The 23710-nt window shown below is 46.9% G+C and overlaps 2 protein-coding genes across 6 annotated transcripts in view; both read right to left on the bottom strand.

Annotated features, from left to right (window-relative positions):
- LOC117753178 (inhibitor of nuclear factor kappa-B kinase subunit alpha-like) overlaps positions 1–23710 on the bottom strand; it is a 39263-nt gene that overhangs the window by 11171 nt on the left and 4382 nt on the right. The window contains exon 1 of one of the 2 annotated variants that reach the window (XM_034571095.1): positions 7898–8103. The exons of the other annotated variant lie outside the window; for it this stretch is intronic. The gene's annotated coding sequence lies outside the window, so the exon portion shown is untranslated. Of the gene's footprint in view, positions 1–7897; positions 8104–23710 lie in introns of those variants that run through there. 2 annotated transcript variants of the gene reach the window in all.
- LOC117753175 (PH and SEC7 domain-containing protein 1-like) overlaps positions 3100–23710 on the bottom strand; it is a 49161-nt gene continuing 28550 nt past the window's right edge. For 3 of the 4 annotated variants that reach the window (XM_034571088.1, XM_034571089.1, XM_034571091.1), the window contains 7 exons: positions 14874–14917; positions 9682–9875; positions 9009–9079; positions 8218–8375; positions 7172–7316; positions 5734–5877; positions 3100–5622 (listed from right to left, as the gene is read on the bottom strand). In XM_034571088.1, the coding sequence (XP_034426979.1) occupies positions 5341–5622; positions 5734–5877; positions 7172–7316; positions 8218–8375; positions 9009–9079; positions 9682–9875; positions 14874–14917 (1038 nt within the window). In that variant the 3' untranslated portion in view covers positions 3100–5340. Of the gene's footprint in view, positions 5623–5733; positions 5878–7171; positions 7317–8217; positions 8376–9008; positions 9080–9110; positions 9369–9615; positions 9876–14873; positions 14918–23710 lie in introns of those variants that run through there. The other variant, XM_034571090.1, reaches the window with a different exon arrangement.

Raw genomic sequence — 23710 nt, 5'->3', positions numbered from 1 at the left:
ATTCTGTTTAATTTGATTCTTGACACAGAAAAGCTTAAATTTCATTAATTTTAAAATTTAAAAACTAAAACCAATGATTTCATCTCATAAATAATCTCAGAAATCACACAGACGCAGTAAAACCTTTCAAAACACTTTTATTTGTATCTTCTCTTCCTCCCGAAACGAGAGGCTCACAAACAACACTTCCTCTGTGACTTTGAGCAAGGCAGCACTGCCTCGCCTGCCCCGGTCTCACCAACACTGAGGTGGATCCGATCTTCTGACCTCTACATGGAAAAGAGATTGTGTACGAGCCGATTCTCTAAAACACGACAGCAGTAAACACAGCCACTTCCTTCAGTCACATTAATAAAACAAATCAAATAAAAGATGACCATGAGCTCACGGACATGAAAATCAAACGTTGCCCTTCCTTAGACACTTATTACCCCTTCGTTTTAATACCCTAACAATAATAAAAATGAACGCAGGCCATAATACCTCATGCTTTATTTACACGTCACATTCAGAAATGAGGCTGTGGTGGTGCACGTGTAGAGGACAGTCGCCCCCCCCCCGCTCCCACAGAGGTGATCTGCTGCAGAGCGACGGGGTGACTTCACTCCAGCATCACCGGGCCGTCACCACGGGAACCAGCCGCTTCCACGCTAACCAGTGCCATGGTGATCCTGCAGCCGCTCGCTGATGTAAGTGAGGGGGTGAGAACGGAGAGAGAGAAGGAGGGGGGGGAGAGGGAGGAGAGGGAGGAGAGGAGAGGAGAGGAGAGGAGAGGAGGGGAGGGGAGAGGAGAGGAGAGGAGAGAGAGAAGGAGGGGAGAGGAGAGGAGAGGAGAGGAGAGGAGAGGGGAGGGGAGGAGATGAGAGGAGAGGAGAGGAGAGGAGAGGAGAGGAGGGGAGAGGAGAGGGAGATGAGAGGAGAGGAGAGGAGAGGAGAGGGGAGGGGAGGAGATGAGAGGAGAGGAGAGGAGAGGAGAGGAGAGGAGAGGAGGGGAGAGGAGAGGAGAGGAGAGGAGAGGGAGATGAGAGGAGAGGAGAGGGGAGGAGAGGAGAGAGGGGAGGAGATGGAGGGGAGGAGAGGAGAGGAGAGGAGAGAGGGGAGAGGAGAGGAGAGAGGGGAGGAGAGAGAGGAGAGGAGAGGAGAGGAGAGGAGAGGAGAGGGAGGAGAGAGAGGAGAGGAGAGGAGAGAGAAGGAGGGGAGGGGAGGGGAGAGGAGAGGAGAGGAGAGAGAAGGAGGGGAGGGGAGGGGAGAGGAGAGGAGAGGAGAGGAGAGGGGAGGAGCAGAGAGGAGAGGGAGGAGGGGAGAGGAGAGGAGAGGAGGGGAGGGGAGAGGAGAGGAGAGGAGAGGGAGAGGAGAGGAGAGGAGAGGGGAGGAGAGGAGAGAGAAGGAGGGGAGAGGAGAGAGGGGAGAGGAGAGGAGAGGAGGGGAGGGGAGAGGAGAGGAGAGGAGAGGGAGAGGAGAGGAGATGAGAGGAGAGGAGAGGGAGGGGGGAGGAGAGGAGAGGAGAGGAGAGAGAGGAGAGGAGAGGAGAGGAGAGGAGAGGGGAGGAGAGGGGAGGGAGGAGATGACCTTGGAGACTTTGCCAAGGTTGAAGCTCTGAAGAATCACCTTCCTTTCAAACCACATCATCCACACTGTGTGGTTGTACAGCGCTCGGCCTGGAATACGTGTGACGCACAGCAGGAGTACGATGTTGCAGTAGTTGTACTTCATTAGTGTCACGTCTTGGATACATTTTCCAATAAAAACTCATATTTTTGTGCACAAACTAAAACAGTCACTGTTCTTCATCCCCGTCACAATCTTCATTTTACAACCAAAACAACAGCAGGATGAGTAGAAGAGAAACTGAGCCGACGTCACAAACACTGCAGAATGTTTTTGCTATTTTTGCTTCACCTATTGATTTATTCATTGCTTTTTGGCATAAGAATATCGTCGGACCTTCTGTGTGGAGAAACACTTGGGAGCCACAGCAGCCACGAGTCTGAACCAGTTCTGTGTGGATCCGAAAATACTTTGAATGGATGGAATCAGGTGACCTACACCATGAATAGTTGTTTGATTGATAGATTCCAGGAGAAACCGAAACACGTTGAAAAGACAAATTCAAAGTGTTTCCTGAAAACTTGATTTTTTTCAGTTTAATCAACTCTTTAAATGTCGGTGTTTTATTTTACTGTCACACGTGTCAATCTTCATATGTTTGAAGCCACAAGCAGCAGATGTGGTGACTGATGATTAATCTGATGAAATAGCTGCAGATTAATTTGCAGGTGACTCAGAGAAAAACAAGGACATTTAAAAATAATAAAACTCTTTAAAATGTGTGGACGTTGTGTGTCGGCTGTTCGTACAGTGAGGGATGCTCAGGTCACGGTGTAATCCAGTAGGTGACAGTCACTTGGAATAAAATGATTTCCAAATTTGGAGGATTAATTCTGAGAGATTCTTTTATCTTGATGGATTATTTGTATTTCTCTGATGTAACTGAATCAGTTTGTGAGTCACCGTCGCTCTTCTCACCGTCTGGCTGCTCTCCGACAGTTTGGCTGCATCATAAACAGCAGATTTACAGACTAATTATAAAAACCCAGCTGTAACGTTTAGTTACGCAACTGAGAAAAGGTTCAGGATGTCAAGTGTGGCAACAAAATGCACATAAAGTTTTATTAAACTGTCATAACAGTGACAGATATGAAGCAGAGATGATGTGGATTGTTTTCATTATGGATCAGCGACGACAAATTTCTTCTTTTCAGAACCGAAACCATTATTTTACTGACAAAAAGTGAATCAGAAAATATTTTGGTAATCGGTTAATCATATGGGTCATTAATTAAAAAATCAAAAAAAAAAAATGTTAGGGCGCTGGACAATTTGTTTGGACTAAACGAGAAATATAAGGATGTCATCTTAGACATTTCTGCATTTTAAAGATAAAACATTAAGACAAAAAAAATGATTGGCACATACGAGAACTGTTTTCCTACGACACAAGACAAAGAAGCACGTAAACAAGAAGCTTGATCGGGGGAATATTGAACTTTTCTTTTTGCCTTAAAACTGACGAAATCAATAAATGAATCGTCAAAAATATTTGCAGATCAACGTTCTGATTGATTGATTGATTAATTTACAATAGTTTCAGGATCTTGACTGAGAGAAAAAAACACTACATGCTCCGATTAGGCCGGAATATTCCACAGCCTCTAAAACAGGCACCTCTGAACGTCCAGCACACACACACACACACGCACGCACACACGCACACACGCACACACACACACACACACACGCACACTTGACATCCATAGTAGTACAAACAGGTCCTGTCTGATTAGCCCTGTCCCCCCCGTGCTCAGGTGAGTGGGCGACTCACTGCATATTCACTGCAGGTGCAGCAGGTTTTTCCGATTATGGCTGAAAGAACCTAACTGGATGTTGACAGCTCTCCCTGCTGGTGGGACCCCGGCACCGCAGCTGCTCAAGGTGTCATTTTAAGAAAAGCCTGAGTAGAAAATGGCGATACATCGATATAATAACGCTATGAGGTGTGTGTGGCTACGGAAACCATAATGTTCCAAACGTTACCAGTCTGCCCCACTGCCCCCGAAATGAGGAGCTTCACCATCGCACTTCTCTTTGTTTTTTTATACACGTCACCTTTTTCATGCATCGCTTACAAAAGCATGGACCCTGATCATAAAGTCATGCTCTCAGGTCACAGCGAACCATGCACGCCTTCGAAACGCTTCCCACGCGACTCAGCTTCACCGTCACGGGGCGTAAACACCCTCTGACCTCTGACCTCCGACAGGTTCATACTACAATACTCACGTTGTGCTGAATTGTACGAAGAAATAAAAAACAACGAGAAAACAACGCGTGATTATCATGTAGCGCTTTCGGACGCACAGGACGTCAGCTGTGTGTGTGTGTACCTAATAATCACAATAGTGTGTTGAATATATTTTAAATATATCCTACGATATCAGCGTACAGCAGGGGGTGCGTTATATATACACAACACATCCTGAATGTTTACAAAGAGTATGGATAACATATTTTCTTTTTTTTCAATATCATATTTCATCACACACTTGACATACACAGGAGGAGCATGTCCAACATTGACAAACGACTGTAAAATCCTGTAAAAATACTGAAAACCATGAACATTCAGGGTCTGCCTGGTGAGTGTTCAAACAGGGTTTATAAATGAGAGGCTATAAGTACAGACAGAGATTACGCATGTTGGCACCGGCATGAGGCGGACGACTCAAACGACCCCAGAGAGAACTGAGCTCGCTCTCGGTTTTTGCAGTAAAAGGCCTAAAAGAAGCGGTGCTGGATGCAGGCATGCGGATCACTGGAGAAAAACAACATTCGGCCAAGAAGAAGAAGAAAGAGAAACAGAAGCACGTCACGGGACAGAAGCAAGAGCAAGAAAGAGATCGCCTGTTCAAGCGCAGCAAAGGAAAGAGCTCTGCTGATGAGATGCAGTTTGGCTGCTGCGTATCAGGAGTCCTGTGAACATCTACTGATGCTGCCGCCTCGGACTGGACACGGGCGACGAGAGAGAAGAGGAGACGAGCTGCACGGAGCTGCACCATCTCAGCGTGTTCAGTGCCGCAGCTCCAGCCTCAACACTTCCTCATGACGTGTCGCGCGCCGTCCACAGGTTCAGCTCGCTTCCGTCTTCAGGAGTGAAAAGCTGGGATGTCCGTCTCCTGTATGGAATGTGAACTCACACCGTGGTGATGTGGCGTAAAGAAAGGAGCTGGAATGTAATGGCTCTGTCCATTGACTAGCACAGCAGTTCAGCTGAAATCAAACCATCAGTCATCGTGAGTGTGATGCTTTAAAATGTGTAAACGTGTTTGGTCCCAAAACTGAGTGAAAGGAGAGAAAGAAGGAGGGAGGACGTGGTCGGAGAGGTGCCTTGAAAGAACAGAAGGGGGGAAAGGATGCTGGATGTAGGTCCCTGTGTGCACGCTCTTTATCTCGGTGCACGGGACAGTCTGCCACCGCAACCAGCGTTGGTTCTCAAAGACACCTCGTCCCTGCAGGTCTGTTTCCTCCCACCTCCTGCAGCCTCGCTGGTGTTCCCCAGCCACTCCGCCAGTCACAGGATCTGCACCTCCTCTGTTAGATGAGAGGATTGGGGTGCCGGGTAGGGCGTCATGGTCGGGGGAGAGCGTGGGGGAGACCCTCACTGCAGCTCCCCCTTCAAGCAGAGCTCCAAACCCATCTGGATCTCAAATAAAAACCTTTGCAGGGAGACAGCCTGCCGCTGGCAGTGCAACGCCGTGCCGCTCCCGGCGCCCCCACCCTGTCTCACTTCTTCACGGCCTGTCGGTAGCTGTGTCTCTGACCCTCCTGCCGCACTTTGCTGCTGCAGCCGCTGGCTCTGCTGCTGTTGCCCCCGTCCCTGGTGCTGCTGGCCTGGCTGGCCTGGCTGGCCTGGCTGGCCTGGCTGCTGTCCTGCAGCGTGGGGCTGGAGTGAGCCCTCTGCAGCCCGTTGTCCTCCAGCAGCTGGGCCTCGAACACCGACAGGTCCTCCTCACCGCTCCGGATCTTAGCTCGCAGCAGCATCACATAGGTCCCGTAACGTGTTTTCTGTTCAGGTGTAAGAGAGAGAGACAGGCAGAGGGAATTCAGGGTTGGATAAATGCTCAAAAAGCTCAGAAGGAGTTTGAGAACTTCTTTATTTCTTTGAGTCCGTCTCACCTCGAACTCCAGATACTCGTCTCGCTGGCGATACTCTTCCAGCTCGCGGCCTTTGACCTTGCGGTCGGGAGGATACGAGCGCAGCTCAGCCAGCTCCGTGGAGATGGCTCTGAATCGAGATTCATGGGATCTGACCTGCTCCTCCTGTAAGAACAACATCAACACTGACGTCATGACGGAGACAAAACAATAAAACCTGCCTGAGGAATTAATTCATCTGTGTTTTCATTCACTTATTTTATCCCCGAGAACACGAGACACACGAGACACACGAGATGAAACGACTCAGAGCAGCAGGAAGTCGTCAGCAAACTGGCTTCTCCACTGATTCATGTTATTTTTCAATGATTTTCAGACACGTCATTCTGGAGATAATATAAAACTGTATTCATCGCCTTGTGGTCGTACGCCTCCGCCTCCCAGTCAAACAGCAGGAAATATGGTCACAATCTCCCCTTCTGTTGCCGAGTTATGGTGTTACATAACGGCCATAAGGTGTGTGTGTGCAGAACATTGTGATGTCACAGTAAAGCTGACCTTTGACCTTTAGGCAATCGAACGTCATAACTTCCTTTTTTTTCATCCTATTATATATTTGTTCTCGAGTTATGGCCCAAAACATATTTTGTGACGGGTTTTTTTCACGATTTTTGTGGCCAGAACAGACAAATACGTCTCCACCACAAGAACGACGAGAGACGGACATTTCCTGTGTGGACAGGCCTGAAACGTCCAACCTTCCTCTCACCTACTGTCGTCTCCTTGTTGTGACGACGTCTTTCTAACGACGCAGTTGTTTGGATTTAACTCGGCTCTGAGCTCGTAACCTGCAGCAGCGAGTCTTTACAAATACAATTTAAATACATTATTGATTTCACCGGTGCTGAATGTTCCCTGTGTTCCCCCGGAGCCGAGCTGAACATTATTTTGTTGGTTCTGCTTTGAAATAAAACTCTTATTACTCAAATTCGAACACAACAAGTTACGACAGGTCATGTTAAAATAAAAATGATTTGAATAAAACATTTCATTTGGTTATTTGGCTCTTTTGAAAAGTGCACTGACGAGAGGAGACGGGAAACGAGGGAAGTTGAGATCACAGGCGATTCGCGTGTCTTTGATAACGAAGCAGCTACGATTCGCCATCATCATTAAAAACTGTCCTGGTCACATGTTTTTTACTTTCAGGCTGGAAAATAAAGCAGACGTCACTTTTCATGAGATGCCTTCAATCATACCCACTAGCGAGTGTTAGTAGTTTATAAAATTTGAGTTAGACGTGAGTGTTTATTCATGAAATTCAAATTTTACATCATAATCAGAGAACAGATCTTTATGTTTTGAGGGTTTTCCGTTTCACAGGGTCCTGGACTTGATCCGGACCAGATCTAACCTGCTCTAGGACCCAGTTGTGAAAAATCCATTAACGTGACGATACCTCAGAGTGTTTCGACATCGTCCCCGGCAACAGCGGCCGGCTGAACTTCTTCTGGGAGCCGATGGCCGCCGGGAAGGGAGGAGCTGAGAACATGGCGGACACCGTGTTGATCCGGGTGATCCAGGACTGCATGTGCTCTGCGTTCCTGTGACGTACAGACACAACAGACGTGCACAAGTAATTACACATCTGCAGCTACAGCTCTCACACACACACACACACACACACACACACACACACAGTGGATACAGACACACACACACACAGTGGATACACACACACACTCATTATCCGTGCTGCGCGCTCACATCAACACGGGGCCGGCTCTCAGCATCAAAGGGATAATTATCAGGAAACGCAGCCTTGCTGTTGACAAATAAATGATTCTGGAGCCAATTAATGCACCAGAGAAAAGGGCCTGACTCTAACGGAGCCATTAGGGGCCCACGAGGAACATCGGATTGAATGAAACAGCCTTGCTAAATTCCCAGGGGACAAAAGAGTGATGGAGGGACAAAGAGGAGAGGGAAGGAGAGAGGAGAGAGACGTGTGGAGGGGAGAGTATCTGGGACAAATGCAAGCTGCAACTGGAGCACAGAGCCGGCCCTCCTGGGGGGCTCAGACATGTGGCCACTCATGTGCCACTTCCTGGACGCCGCTATCACACAGACACACACACACACTTTCACCTTGCTCTTCACTCTCAGTGTGCGTCCTGCTCAGCATGTGTGTGTGTGTGTGTGTGTGTGTGTGTGTCATTGATCCGTGTGCGCTCTGCATGTGTTCCACACGCCACGGGCACACGGGCACAGCTGGCTCCACATGTTGTGAGGAGAAGCCGGATGCTCAGCTGTGTTACGCCTACATGACCAAAAAGCCTCCACTCTTCTCGTTTCAGTCTTTCCACCACATGTTGAGCGTCTTCGGTGATTCTCCACGTTCACACACACTCAACCATCCAACTCTTTGTGATCAAGCTGCTGATTCAAGCATCGTGTTGCTTTGAATCGACTCAGTGGTTTCACATCCTTCAGCCTGGGACTCACGGTGCTTGGAAGAGGTACACCCTCCAGTCCGCGGTGCGCAGGTAGAACACGTTGGGCCTCTTGCTGTAGTCTGACGCCTTCATGGCCAGAGAGTGGTGGATGGACACGGCGTTCTTCAGGTCCTCATCCGACAGCTGCTTGTCAGGCCTGTACTCGCCCTGCAGGGACGTTATAAAGAAGGGAGGAAGGCTGTGAATTCCACACGGGGGTCTCAACACTTATTAAAGTCGCTGAGCTGAATAAGCACATCGAGTAGTTTTTTATTTGAGAAGAGGGGAGAGGGTGAACGTTCGCCTGCAAACGTCAGCTGAAAACAAGTCTTCTCCACAGAGAGGAGAGCACTCGGGCTGGGCAACGTTTGAAAGACTTACGCCCGAGTGTCAGTATGAAAAAACACATAAAACTCAATATCACACAAATAGAATAAAGCACGTTGCCTCCGTAAAGGAAAATAAGAATCAAATAAAGTTCCCTGAATTGTTCCATGACTGTGGAAGAGAATTACAACAAGTTAAACTCTCCAGTCATGATGCTGTGATTCTGCTCATTTGACACAAGAACAAATAATCATCAAAACAATGTTGTTCACAAAAATGTATAAATGTCTCACAGCAATAAAGTGACAATCATTTCTAAAGCTTTGAGATGATTCATGATCATGTGTCAGGCCGGGTGTGGTTATTCAGTGCAGATGCTGTTACCTGATATTTAAAAAGGTTGTTTACAAATTGCTTCTTGACTTTTAGATTTTTTTATTTTTGGCACAAACACATATACTGTGCATGACTTACTTTCTGCAGGTAGAGAATGAGCCCTTTCAAGATGGCGTAGAAGGTCTTCCAGCCTCGTTTCCCTCTCGGCGCTGTGAGGAGGAAACATGATGGATCACATGAAACCTGCAGCTTCACACGCATGATGTACGAGCAGCATTAAAACAAATAGCAGAGGTGAAACAAGTGTGACAACAGAGGACACTGGTTCGGACGTATGTGCTATTAATCTCTTTCAAAATTCTAAATCTATAAATAAAATATAGATTAAAAAGATGAGGAGAAACAGGGCAATGCAGCATCATATTAGACAGTCTGTGTTTCACGTGATGTTCTACTTCAGAAGCTTGATTCAATCACAATTTACAGATTTTAGCAGCTGGACATCTTATTAGTGCCACGTTCTCCCGAAGCATCGACTATACTTTTGTTTTTCGTCTGGGGCTTTGCTGCTGCAGATTTCTTTGTGAAGTTATCTTTGGAAAAATGTATTTAACGTGTCCCATCTGCCAACATGGAGTAGGCAGGTTTTATGACCTATACCTAAACTGATGAGACGATTTGGCTTCACTTTTGGGAGCTGACATGTCGTCCATCTTTCTTTACACTCTAAGGTTCACCACTGGCGTGCGTTAAATCTGAGGAATGAGCCCACAGCGCCCTCCTCTGGTTTGTTCACGTAACAAACTCGTACTTCTCTTGCCGTCCGAGTCGGCGTGGACTTTGCGAACCAGGAACCCGTTCTTGTACAGCAGCATTCCCGAGGGCTCGGCCTCGTCGGCCAGGGGCTTCCCGCTGCTGACCACCCTCTTCATGGGCCTGGAGGTGTTGGTCTCGCTCAGGCTGTCCCCGAGCTCCGAGAAGGACTTCCGCAGCTCCTCCTCGTCACTGTGGACACAAACAAATCAATATACAAACAACAACAAAAAAAACACAGACTCCGTGGTGATCAACACTTATGTGTCATGTCTCATTAGCAGAGTGAATAAACACATCATCATGTATCCTGTCCATGTGCCTCTCACTCTGTGCCTGTTACAGGACAAGAGGTCCAGAGACTTCACACTCTGACTGGGAGACGGTGGTTACAGGACACATGAGTAATACCACCGTCCTCTTTGGTTGCACAAAACATTAAGAAGCGTCACGTATCCACGGGGTCGACGGAAGCTTTAACTGTTTTCCTCTCTCTCCTTCATCAAAAGTAGCACGGCAAAGACGAGTGACACCGTCTTGTTCCTGCTTTGAAGTGGAGAACAGGGGCCACAAAGAAGAGATGAAGACTCACTGCTCTTCCTCCTCACAGGAAACCTCATGCAGGTGAGACAGGGTGGTTTTCATTTGCAGATAAAAAGGACGAAGCTTTACCGAGGGAGGCGTTTATTTTTATTTTTACATCAGTGTAATAAGAACAACCTGTTTGGTTTTTTTCAGGTTCCCATCTGCAAACATGGAGGAGGTTTATGAGCTATGCTGCAGCCACCAGGGGGCGATCAAGATGCTTTGGCTTCACTTTTGGGAGCCGTCCATCTTTATTTACAGTCTGAGGTTCAATCCCAGAACCAGTGATAACCACTGTGCCACCGTGCCGCCGTACAGATTGTGTTGTACATTTAAAAGAACTGTTAGTGGTCATATTTCCTCTGTACTTTATAAGACTGGCTTCACTCTTTATTAGTTGAAGTTGTTTTTCTCAAATCCACCGTCAAAGCTCTTAATGACGACTTCTTCCTCCTCTTCCTCCTCTTCTTCCTCTTCTTCTTCTTCTTCTTCCTCTTCTTCTTCTTCTTCCTCTTCTTCTTCCTCATCTTCTTTTTCCTCTTCTTCTTCTTCTTCTTCTTCTTCTTCTTCTTCCTCTTCCTCTTCTTCTTCTTCTTCTGTAAATCCAGGTCACGTAATGTTTAAAAAGTGAAGCACTGGCAGGTCTCAGACTTTAATGACTCCATCCTTTATTAAACTGTGAAGTTCAGACAAAGAGTTGAGTCTATTTCGCTGAAGGTTTTGAGCTCGACGCTCATCGCTCATTAGAAACCGGCCTCGAGGAGCCATCTCTGTAAATGAGGATCCTGATGCGAGCGGCTGACGCTCGTCGGCAGCTTCGTTTCTTCCTGTTCTCTCGTTATGTTTTTCTTTAGAAGATTAAAGGTTTTTCTTCTATTTCAATTACATTTTTATCTCGTATTCATGTCTCTGTTCTTAATGTGGGATTTTTATTTATTTAATTACTGTTTAAGTACCGTCTTTAAAGGTTTCACCATGAAATCTTACTGTATTTGTACGTGTTTTATTTGTTTTATACATGTTTTTCATTTTTACATTTAATTTTCTTTTCTATATAATCATGTAATCCTTGGCAGTGTAACACATTTTTCAAACTTAATCTGGAGTGACTATAGTTACTTATTCTGTAATCTGATTACATCATTGAGACTCTCTGTTCCTACCGATTCCTGTTTGAAGACATTAAAGATACTTTTGTTAGAGGAAATGGATTTGTGTTGTATTTGAATTAGACAATCTTACCAACACACTCTGCTCCAGCAGCGATAATCTCATTCTCTCCTGATCCCTCACAAAGCGGCGTGCACGTTGCTTCAGTGTTTTTAAAGGGATTTGTCACATTAACAGACGATCGACGCTTCGGGCTACGACAGCGACGGATCGTGCGTCCGCCCCGGTGAGGCAACACGGCGATACCACCAGTTACCTCACCAGGCGACACCCATGCAAAAAGTTCAGCCTGAAAATAGCAGGAAATGGCTGGATGCCGAGCCCCCCCGAGACCAAGTTATGAGTAACCAACAATACATAACAACATTTAACCCCGTGCAGAAGCCAGGGAGAAGGAGAGAGGCAGAGACGGAGCCAATGAGCATCTCGCCTGTTGCCTGGTAACTGCCGGCTGCCTGAATCCCTTTCTACACAGAGACAAAGTGGAGAAGAGCTGGAGAGAGGGGGGGGTGGAGGAGAGCAAAAAAGAGACAAAGCTCATCCTTCTCAGATGGCAGAACGTTTTCAACATGAGTGAGAGGAGAGAGGAGAGGAAGAGGAGGAGGAGAGGAGGAGGTGAAGAGGAGAGACCGAGAGGTAGAGGGGAAACAATAAAACAAAGAAATGGAGAAAATGAGAAGAGGAGAAAGCAAAGAAAGAAATGAGAAATGAAAATTGGGCTGAGAATGAGGAGGGAAAGAAAAAGGAAAAGTATAGAGGACTGAAAAAATAAAAGAAGCAAAAGAACAAGAGAAAGAATCAAGACGAGAAGGATGTGATGGAAATAACATAAAGGACAGAAATGAAAAGGGGAAAAAGAGGAAGAGAAGGAATGTAAAGGAAATGATGAAATATAGGAAATAAGAAGGGAAAGGAACTAAAGAGAGGAAGAAATTTTAAAAAAGGACAGAGAGGACAGAGAGGACAGAGGGGACAGAGGGGACAGAGCGGTGGAGAGGAACGTGTCCTCCAGTCGCTGCAGGCTGGCTGACTTTACGCTGATGTTGCTGCATCAGTAGCCGATGGAAACAGATTTGCTCTTTCACCTGAGTCATTGTACCAAACAGCACAAAGAGTCCGAACACAGTGAAGTGAAAGAGGACAGGAATTCATCCGTCCATCATCCTCTTATACATGACGAGGCTTTTCCTCGCTTTCATTTCATGTCCATCCGTATATCAATCAGAGGAGAGTTCATTATTAAAGAAACTGATTAATTACTGATTAATCTGTTAAATCTGTATATTGTTTTTGAATAAAAGCACAAATTACAACTCTACCCAGACACAAACTGTATAAATGTATAAGTTCTCACATGTTTCCAAAACACCGGCAGCCAAACAGGAACTTTGCTCGAATGAAAGAGTCTAAAATTGGTAAAATCTTGATTGAAATGTGGAATCACCTGATTGAACAATTAATAAACAATATTAGGAATCAACTCCAGCTTCTATTCCCTCCATCATGTGTTCATCAACACCTGATGATCTTTAACGTTGTGAGAAAGGTCATCGACATTTCACGTTGATTATTCAGAGAATCGTGGGAATCTTCAATCAAAATGGTGGATTTAAACGTGGTTTCACGAGGGTGAAGATATTTTCAGCCGCTGTCTGATAACAAACGGCGTCAGAATCATGTCACCGACAAGAAACATAACGTGGAGTTATCATCCGGACGTACGTACTTCTGTCTGGAGCAGATATTGTGGTTCGATACCTAATAAAAAGGAAGCAGATGTACAACATGCTTCATCTTCACCGTGCTCGGATTCTGGATCTCCCACTTGTTGCGTCTCTCTCTCTCTCTCTCTCTCTCTCTCTCTCTCTCTCCCTCTCTCTCTCTCTCTCAGTGCTCGCCACCTCTCCCTCTGCACTCCATCCCCCGCTCCTGCGTCGAGGAAGCATGTGTGTACTGTATATATTTGTGTGTGTGTGTTTGTGTGTGTGTGTGTGTGTGTGCAGAGCATGTGGGTGCTTTCAACTGCAGCGCTGAGAGTGGCCATGTGCAGCCTCTCTCTGCGGGGGAGTGAAATAACATCCACACACCTGTAATGAGATGTGCAGGCCAGATTTCACATGTACAGAACAATTTGTATTCATGTAATCACAGCCCCACAACACTCTGTGGTGGCGGAGAGTGTTTTCTTGAGCCTCAATCTGGGGTCGGTTAGTAAATCAATGCTCGACTGGCCTATAAAAAACACAAGAGATTAGAATATAACCTTTCTGAGCTGTAAATTGGTGCAAACTTTAATATTTTCCCAACAAGACGTGCACGAGGACAACAGGAGGACGGCCTCAGGGTCGAGGTTTCTCCTTCACACGGCGTTCGACCCCGTGTTGTGCACCGGGTCAATGAGTCTCCGAGTGAGAAAACGTTCTGTGTGATGAAATATGCATCAAGCGAGCGAGCAGGGTGTGAAACCGGTGGCAAAGCGTCACAGTGCTGCAGCTCCGGCGCCGACACAAGTTGCTCCACGCCAATGATGAAATATTAAACATGGACACGTGCAGCTCTTTGCCAAAACCAGAACAAAAATAAAGAGCAGACGGCTGTGGGCTGCATCTCGTGATCGGATCTCGTCTGGAGGTGGGTTCTCCTTTGCTCCACCGTGTTTATGTGTCTACAAACGACGTCTCCTCCGTCCCTGCGCTGCGGCGGCCGTCTTCAAACATCCGTCTATATGTCAGCGGAGATATTTGAACTGGATCTCCGGCCTCTCTGTGGATCTCCTCCTCCATATGCTCCTCTGACCACTTTCTATTCAGCTGCTGCGGGAGCGCTGCTGCTGCTGCTGCTATTTTTGGCGAGGTAGTGGGAGGCCGTGGTCACACCTTTGTACGGGATGCAGGTAAAGAGCCATTTAAACCGAGCTGCCTCTCTCCCTCCCTCTCTCTCTCCATCATTGTCTCTCTATTTTCCACCTACTTTGCCAGAAGATACACACAAACACACACACGCGCGCATTTCTTGTGTGTATTTATACGTGCAGCACCGCTTTCTGTGTGTGTGTGTGTTTGCTGCGGAGAGAACACAGGGAGGAGAGAGCAATGCGGTAGCCATGGAGTCGTTTCCATGGTGCCGTAACTATGGCAACAAAGCTTGGAAAGCTGGTGACTTAATTGGCATCTCGGAGGCGCTCTGAAACTGTGATCCAGAATAGCAACCCTTGACACACTAATGTTTCTCTCACATGCCAGACGACACTCGCGTCATTAATGAGGACGCTAACACGTTAATCAATACCCCCGATCGTTCGCTGGCCTTCGGGAAGACGTGCGCGTGTGGAGCATGCGTGCAAGTGTGTTTGAGACGGTCACAGATGAGATTAGGACAGAAAAATAAATGCCTATGGTGAAAAATATCAGCATAAATCAATTTAAAACGACTTACAGTGTCCACTGCAGCTTCTGGTTCTTGATTGAGTTGTAGAGCGCCTGCAGAGGGAAACAGAAATCACATAAATGTGGCAAATAACATCAGCGATCAGGTGGAGATTTGATCTCAGGGCGGGTGTGCAGTGGAATTCTGTGAGAGCTGCAGAGTGAGAAAGCTTCATTCAATAAACTGTACTCGAGAGAAAGGCCGTCCCCTTCTCACGCTGCCCAAACGGCCCTTTGGCTGAGCTTCACTCCTCTTCTTCACCAAACAGTCCATCAGTCATCCAATCAGTGAAGCACCACCTCATCAGTTCAAAGACAAACACTATCTGCCGAGAGGCCGGCCTGTCAGGTGACAGGCGAGTAAATCAATCAGCCGATACATAATTTAGACTCCGACGCAAACGCATCGACCCGAGCAGAGCGAAATGAAGTTACAGCTTAGGAACAAGAACATGAACAAGAAAAACAGAAACAGAACAGGACACGAGCTGAAACCAATCAACCAATCAATCAATCAACTCAAAGAATCAATTCATTGTTTGAGTAATATTAACCTAAAAATGTCAAAACTATTTGAAGTCGTCACTTTGGACTCTGGCAAAGTGTGATTGACAATTTATAAAGTGATTAATATTAATTGATTAATCAAATAAATTAAACTACAAGACAATGATTAGTTGAACCAGGAACAATGTTGGAAGTAAAAAGTAATGATTCTAAATTAGATTAAAGTTTTTACACCAAGTTCCTCAAACACCTCATGAGGAGTCTGGACGATATCTCAGCATCGTGGTGACGTCACGTTACGATGACCCACATTTACGTGATTCACACCTAGCGGCTAGTCTTCCACGACACTTCCTGACCAATCACAACAGAGTGGACCAGCTGGCCAATCAGAGCAAAGCTGGCTTCATCATGAGGGCGGGCCTTAAAGAGAAGGCGTGGTTTCGTGAGGGGACCTGTGGGCCCGGGCGGAGTTATGAGCAAAAAACATTTACTTCCATCATCCTCGTAATCAACAGAATCCACAGCAGGAAAAATCTCAGATGATTTAGTGTAGTGACAGTTGAAAGCTGTGCAGATTCTCATTCAGCAGCCTGCAGTGACACTGTCCTGTGATATGGGGGGGGGGGGACAGAAGGAAGCATGAAGCCATCAGACCGGAGTGTTAAGGACACAGATCGAGGCTGATGGACGGCTGTGACAGCCGAGGTGATGGAGAGGACACTTAGAGACAGTTCATCACCTCCTCGTCCACCTCCCGATTCCTCCCAGACCGATGCTCATCCCGAAACCTCATCCTCAGCCCGAATCAATTATTTTCCATTACATTCCTCTGATTAAAGAAGTGCTGCCATTGGTCAGCCTCCTCTGAGTGTCACGGCCCTGCATTGTGACTTCTGGTCAAATGAAATTGGATCTATAATAGGGTTTGATTCCTGTAACCAATCAGGTTCGTCTCCAGCGTTGTCTTTGAAACTGGGCCTAATCAGCGTCATGAGTATTAATGACTCTCCGGGCCTGAACCGGTGCAGACTTAGTTCTGGTTTCTGTCAAATCTCAGCATTCGGACTGTGTTTCAAACTAAACCTACCCCCCCCCCCCCCATTTGCATAATGAGTCGGCTGCATCTTTACGAGCGAGAGACGAACTGCTTCTGTGGCACAAATCTGGTCAACATCAAATATTAACTGTGAATTTGTGAGCTGCAAAAGTGAAAGTGTGCTGATGTGCAACAACAGATTCCTCCTGCAGGAGTCGGGGGTGCACAAACGCTGAGTTTACAAAAGATCAGTCACTAAAACAAAACTGTGAAATGTGAATGAGAGGCTGAGCTCGGAGAACACATGTGTGTCCATGTCACTGCTAATGCAAACAGGAGGCAGATGGAAAGTTGTGATTTCCAGGAAGTCAGAAATAAACCTACAGCCTGAACCTGTTAACTGCTTGTAAGACTTGTGGTAATAATACTTTTGAGATATCTCAGAAAAATACCTGTGGCACAGAGAATAATCCCTGGAGGCTGTAAACATTCATATAATTTACATATGTTGTACGGACACAGCTTCCACAGGAAAATGGATAATAAATATAAATGAAATGGAGAAAATCACCTGGAAAACGAACCCGTGGACGAACATATTTAAAAGGAAAATTTAACCCAATAACTCGAATTGTGAATTTAGTCCCGTTGAACAGAAAAATGAATGTTAATGTGTCAAAACTCTGTTTCTATGAGTCACATTGAGTTTTACATTTTCTTTCATCTATTTGCTTTATTCCTTTGTCTCCGACGAGATTATTTTTTTGCATAAAACACTGTGAGTGAATAAAATAAATAATAAAGAATGTAGAGCTTTGATCCTGAGCTTTTAGCCTGCAACTAAAAAACGCTAACAATCAAGGATACAGTGTATGAATATATAATTTAAAGAGATGAAACCACACAGGTAGTAACAGGGCCACAAATGATGTCCCCAGGGGCGTTACAACAGGGTGGGCAAAGCAGGCCTGGGGCCCCCGAGCTGAGAGGAGGCCCCTGAGAACAGATGATTAAGTTAAGGCTCATTATTAAAAACGGGTACGTCCATTACAAACCATGTAACGTCACTGCCCACATGCTTCTATGTGTCTCTACATTGGCAAGTTTCTAAAACGTCTAAATGTGTGTGTGACGTTAATATTTGACCCTTGCTTTTAATTTTGAGAGTAAAAGAATCATTTGAAGATTGGAATGATGTCGTTTGGTGTCATGTGTTTCTTGGTTTGATGTAGCCCCCCCCCCCAACGTCACTTTTTCCTGGGGCCCCCAAAGTCCCTTGTACCGCCCCTGCTAGTCTGCAGGATATTTTCTCCATTAAGAGATTAATGCCCAAAATGTGATGTTATCAAACCGACAGTTTAGCCCAGAAGCAAAGATATTTAATTCACTATCATGAGACACAGACGAGTAGCAAATTTAGGATTTTAAGAAATAACTTCAGGATTAGTGCGAAATCAAATTAATGTAAAATAGCTGCTAGTTTTGATTAAGTTCCTTTATCGTTTCAGCTCAGACTCAAAGACTGAAGAGAGAAAGGATGTGAGTGAATTCAAACAAAGGTCGACGGACGTGGAGATGAAACCGTTAATCAGACTCCTCCGGTCCGGAGCTTCACTCGGACTCAGGAGGAGGTTTGTCACCTTCACCTACTTGTTTCATCAGCGTCACTAAATGAGAACGAATGGTCTGGAGCGGCGTCTCTACACGACCTGCTGTGCTGAGGTCAGTGACCTGCAGTCAGGCGTGGCCGCCTCACGCGCCACACGGACAGACGATGAAGGTCTGTGGTGCGTGGAGCAATAACGGTTAAATACACGTGGCTTTAAGAAGAAAAACAACGGTACCAGAGCATGTGATGTCAGCCAGTGGCATGCTGGGTAAATATGCTTTGTTATGACGTGTGTGAAATTAAGTGGGAAAACTGATTCATTCTGGTTTCTTAGAGATGTGAAGACCACCTGACGAGCTGGTGACATATGATGCATCAGTGACTCACAAAAAGTAAAAAGTGACAGGAAACAGCTGAAGAGTTTTCTCTACCTTCCTCCTCTTCCGGGCCTGTGGGTGGTTCTGTCCGTCCTGAGCTTTTCCCAGCAGGTCTGGGAACACCAGAGGCTTCAGGGAGCGAGAGCGGGGGGTTCTGGGATAGCGGAACGGGTCCATCATCCGGAAGTCCCGTCCGTAGCGCACGGTGCAAAGAGAGCGCGAGCGCAGGCGCCCCGCCGAGTGCAGGCTGTTGACGCCGATCATGGTCCGAGAGGATCACGCAGAAAGTCCAAAGAAAGGTGCAAAGATCTGCCGGCGTCTGCGTGAGAGACGACAGGTGTGAAACGAGGAGCGTCTCCTCCGGACGCTGTCCAGCGAGAGGCCGACACACTGAAGCGCTGTTACTGGAGGCAGCCGGAGATCCGCCTGGTGAGGCAACACATCGTCAGTCAAGTCAGAGGAGATATCAGTGTCTCCAGGCAACACTGAGCTACGGAGAAGACGTGTGTCCTACATGTGCAGGGACCCTGGCAGGACTGTCTCCAGCAGGTGAGAACCAGTAAATCCACCAGTCTGCTTCTCCACTGAGGTTCAAGGAGCGAGCTGCAGTTCACAGCAGCTGATGCATCAAACTGTCATTTCTCCTGCAGTCCGGTGTTCAGAGGACGGCGAGCACAGGCGCTCCACGTGATCCCACACCTCCACAGCAGAGGTGACACCTGCCCGGCGAAACCAGAGCAAACACACACACACAGACACACACAGACACACACACCGAGAGGAGGAGGGACCCACGCGTACACTCACACAGATGAAACACTGGCTGAGGTGTGAACGGACAGCCGGCTTGAAACAGATGGGTGCAACATGCGGAAATAAAGAGGTAAAACACACACACTCACACACACACACACACACACACGCACACACTCACACACGCACACACTCACACACGCATACGCACATACAATAAGCTCTTCGTGAACACAGACACACAACAGATAACACAGTGACGCCCTCGGACTTCAGAGCCGGATCCACACAGAGCGGATTGAAAAGGTGCAGGCAGGTGGGGAAGAGCTGAGGTTTTGGCACAAAGAAGAAAGAACGTCCCTGTTGCTCCCTCCGTGAAAATGGACACCCTCAGTTGACCGGTCCCAGCGCTGCCTGACTGACAGATGGACGGACGCTCACTTCTGCCTCCTGCCGCTCTCCGTCCATGTGTGGAGCTGCGCTGTCATCGTCTCCTCGGAGATGCTCCTCTCAGTCTCTCGTCCCTCGGCGGGGGTTGCGGGAGGGGGGAAGAGGGAAAACCGCCGCTCCTCTTGCCGCTGATGTCTCTGGTATCTCCCTCGTCTTTGTGGGTTTATTTATCTGTTGCTACGTTATCTGCTTTTCCTCCCGTCTCCCTGCTGCTGCTGCTGCTGCTGAGGAGGAGGAGAAGGAGGAGGAGGAGGAGGAGGAGGAGGAGGAGGAGGAGAGGGGAGCTGGCTGCCTGAATCGCAGAAAGAAGCTGATGGGGACAGTGCTCTCCGTCTCTCCGTCTCTCTGCCTCTCTCTCTCTCGTTTCGTTAATGCGTACCTCCCTCCCTCCCTCCCTCCCTCCTCCTCTCAGTCATCGCAGGCAAATCTCCCAACTGCCTCATCCTCACATCCACACATGCACAAACGCACAAAGGCACAAACGCACAAACGCAAGCGATGATATGGACACTTTCTTTCATTTTAATATTCTTGCAATGGCAATTAGTATTCAGCGGTGGGAGAGAGGGGTGAGGTGAGAGGAGGGAGAATCGGAGCGAACAGGTTTGTGTGACGAAGTGTGTGAATTCAGCATCACTCACACTCACACTGTGAATTAAAGGAGAACCACTTCCACACTTAGGGGGAAAATCAGCTTTCTCTTAAAAGTCAAAGATCGGAGACGAAGATTCCGCGAAAACAAGCGCGATCGCATCTCAAGCTCAAAACCAACATTCATTCACAAATCACTTTCACCACGGAGTCATGACAACCTGCACCCGAAACACCCAACATCCACATCATCAAATTCCTCCGGATAATTACAGCGGTTAGAGAAATAAACATCATAATGGGAACAAGTGAGAGCAGGAGGAGAAACGGGGGCAGAGAAAATGAAGCGTCTGCCTGAAACCGTCGCTCACGAGACAAACGCATGAAGAGTTTCCCCCGAGACACTTTGGTCAAATAGGATTATTGACTGGAGAGTAACAGTGAAAGACTGGAGATTTAATGAGTGCGTCAGTCGCATCGACTGGGATTGACTCTGACGAGATCCAGAATCGAAACAAACCCAATCCTGAACGTGCACCAAACAAACGAGCTGCTGGTAAAAGGGATTTCATCTGTGGCCTCAATGATTAAGTGATTTTGAGAAGGAATGACGTAACGTCCGAGTTAGCGTTCCGTTAGCCAGCTACCCATTGTTCGCAAAACCAGTTCATAGTAACGCATTACGCGGTATTTCACGCATACACAACAGTAAAAAACTACAGATTTCACTACTGTTGATACACGGGGCAGCCATTTTAGATTTCCAAGTCGGGGGTGGTGACGTTCCTTCGACCTGCCCACTTGAGGCGCTCGGGGGTCGGAAATTCCGATGTTTAATGGAACTCGGCTAGTTTTTCATAGAGGTAATGGTAAAGTAAGAGAGGTGAAAAACATTAGAAGGCTTTATTTTTAAATGTTAGAACTTAACTGAACAGCAAACAGTACACGTTTAAAAACCGACGAACATATGGTCTGACAAACATACTCACAGATGTCTTCACAAATAATAGATAAACCATCTAAAGCTTATATTGATCAGAAAACTACAATCCATCATATGATGTCCTGATAAGTGACCTCTTCTTCCTACAGGAGTATAGATACGACCACAGTAGATTTTGGCCCCTCGAGAGTTTATCTCCGGCCCTGCTCTCAGCCTCACCTTCTTTATTCCTCACCTATAATAAAACTTAACGAGCCCAAACCTTCGTGTGATAAACTCCCACGGTGTTTTTGTTGCATCCTGTTAACTTCATCCTCCCTTGTTCTGGATCTCGTGTTCTCAGTCGAGTCTAAAATAAAACCCTTCCTCCCTCCTGACCTGCGTCTGTCCTTTGACGTGCCGCGTCAGGGTGGACATGATGTGACGCTCCCAGAGGAACCGACAGGAACATCGGTGAGCTGAGAGACGAGGGGGGGGGGGGGGGGGTTGTTGTTGTTGCACCGAGACGAAGAAGCTTTATGCCTTCATTCGTTTTCTCTCTGACATGTCCCCCTCCCTTCCTTCTACCTTTTGCTCTGCGGGCAGCCGCAGCCTCTGGGCTGGAAGCTCCAACGCCCAGAAAACCACCGAAGTGCCTCAGGGCAAAGCCGTTAACCCTTAATTACCCAAACGCAGCTCGGCCACCGCAGACGACCAAGAAACACTTGCTCGACAAAAAGAAGCCAAACGACGACAGAACGCTGAATTAGCCCGTCGCTGTCTTTTTGTTACCTCGTGCCCTCCATCAGTTTCCCTGTCAGTCTCCCCCTCCCTCCCCCTCCCTCCCACTCAATATTTCACATCCTGTCTAAACCCGTCTCTCGTGAAGAGTCCAGACAGCTCGGGAGGTGGGGGTGGGGGTGGGGGTGGGGGGGGGGGGGGGGGGTGTCTCTGTGCTGACCTCAGCATCTGTCTTCCTCTGCCTCGTCCCCTCCAATACCACGACACCTCTTGTTCTCAGTCACTGAGACGTACGGAGACGTTTCTGTGTCGGCTGCTCTGGACAGCAGGTGGTGTGCGTTTTCATTCCAGAGGTCACAGATCGGATCTGTGTTGATTTTACTCTTTCTGGACTTTTCCAATTTGTTTTTCAATTCTGACCAAAGTCCATAATTCTGACTTCTCAAAGAAATGAAGCAACTTCACATTTGGGTTTTTACTGACAAAGTATACTGACAAATGTGCAGCTGGTGTTTTACCTGCAGCTCGAACTACTGGACAGACTCAGCTTCAGAGGAGATTTACTGAGGCTCAACACATTTATGTTAATTTATTGTCTTTTTACTGGATAAGTCTTTTTGAACAAGGCTGAAAACTGAAGGATATTTATAATATTTGCTTCACATTTCCAGGATGCGGCTGACGAGTCGTTGTTATTGTGTAATAAAAAAATGTCTATGAATAAATTTCCTAACACAGCTGGACACAGATGTTTTTAACAACGTTACGTTAACTGGAGGAAACTGTGCTGTATTGTTAGGGACTATTTCCAGCAGTCGATTAACACACATTTGGCGCTGTAGTGAATGTGTTTGTGTGTATCTATATGTGTTTGTGTGTATCTATATGTGTTTGTGTGTATCTATATGTGTGTGTATACAAAATGACTCAACAACACATGGACGGATTTTCACCGAACATTTCGAGCTGATCAGTTAGAGGTCAAAGGTCAAGGTCAACAAATCCTTTCCAATACCAGAGAAAAGAATCTAAAGCTGATTAGAGACACAATCTACGGTTTAAGTAGATCGACCAATCATTCAACATCGTAAATGATTCGTATAAATGACATCTTGATGACGCCGCTGTTATCCGTGTCTGATTTATCGCCGTCTGAAACTCTGTCTTCTTGGTCCGTCTGCCTCCTCGGACTCGACCTGCTCGTCCGTCCCCCTGTGAGGACGCCGAGCGCCTGCGTTAAAGCTCCGGCACAGATTTCAGACACATTCATCTGGACTGGACCGACAGCCGGGACACGTGCCGGACGGATTTCTCTCCCCTCTCATTTACAAAAACAAACAAGTCATCCGTCTTTTCCCGCAAATCGATAACATCAGCGCACCTAATTACTGTTTGAAGACTTCAGCGTCTGATGGAGCCGAACAACATTTTCATTTCAGCAGAATCTGTTTCTCCTGCTTTTAACGCAGGCTGGTAACCTACTTCACAGCTTCATTAGCTCCCTCTTCGTGCTGTAAGCCCTGAGCAGTGCTGAGCGCAGAGAGAGAGAGAGAGAAAGTGCAAACCTATAGTGTGTCAGATAAAGGAGGAAACTTTCCTCTCATGCAGCAGCCGGGGCCAGCAGGGAGCTGCACAGCACCGAGGAGGTTTTCCATGCAGGCTGCTGCAGTGACGGAGCATCAGGGAACATGAAGTGTGAGAACTGTGGCGCAGGGAACAGGAGTCTTCATCGTTTCTCTTCGTGGTGAAACACTGAACCAATCGTCAGTTACACACAGTTGGTTTCAATACAAAGTATATGACACTGACACATTTCATACATTTACAGCTCAGTTATCTCAGAGATAAATTTAGTAGA

Source organism: Hippoglossus hippoglossus, chromosome 19 (assembly GCF_009819705.1).
Source record: "Hippoglossus hippoglossus isolate fHipHip1 chromosome 19, fHipHip1.pri, whole genome shotgun sequence".
Taxonomy (NCBI): Eukaryota; Metazoa; Chordata; class Actinopteri; order Pleuronectiformes; family Pleuronectidae; genus Hippoglossus; species Hippoglossus hippoglossus.
The sequence above is the reverse complement of the archived record's forward strand: the minus strand, read 5'-3'. Positions and strand labels throughout refer to the sequence as shown.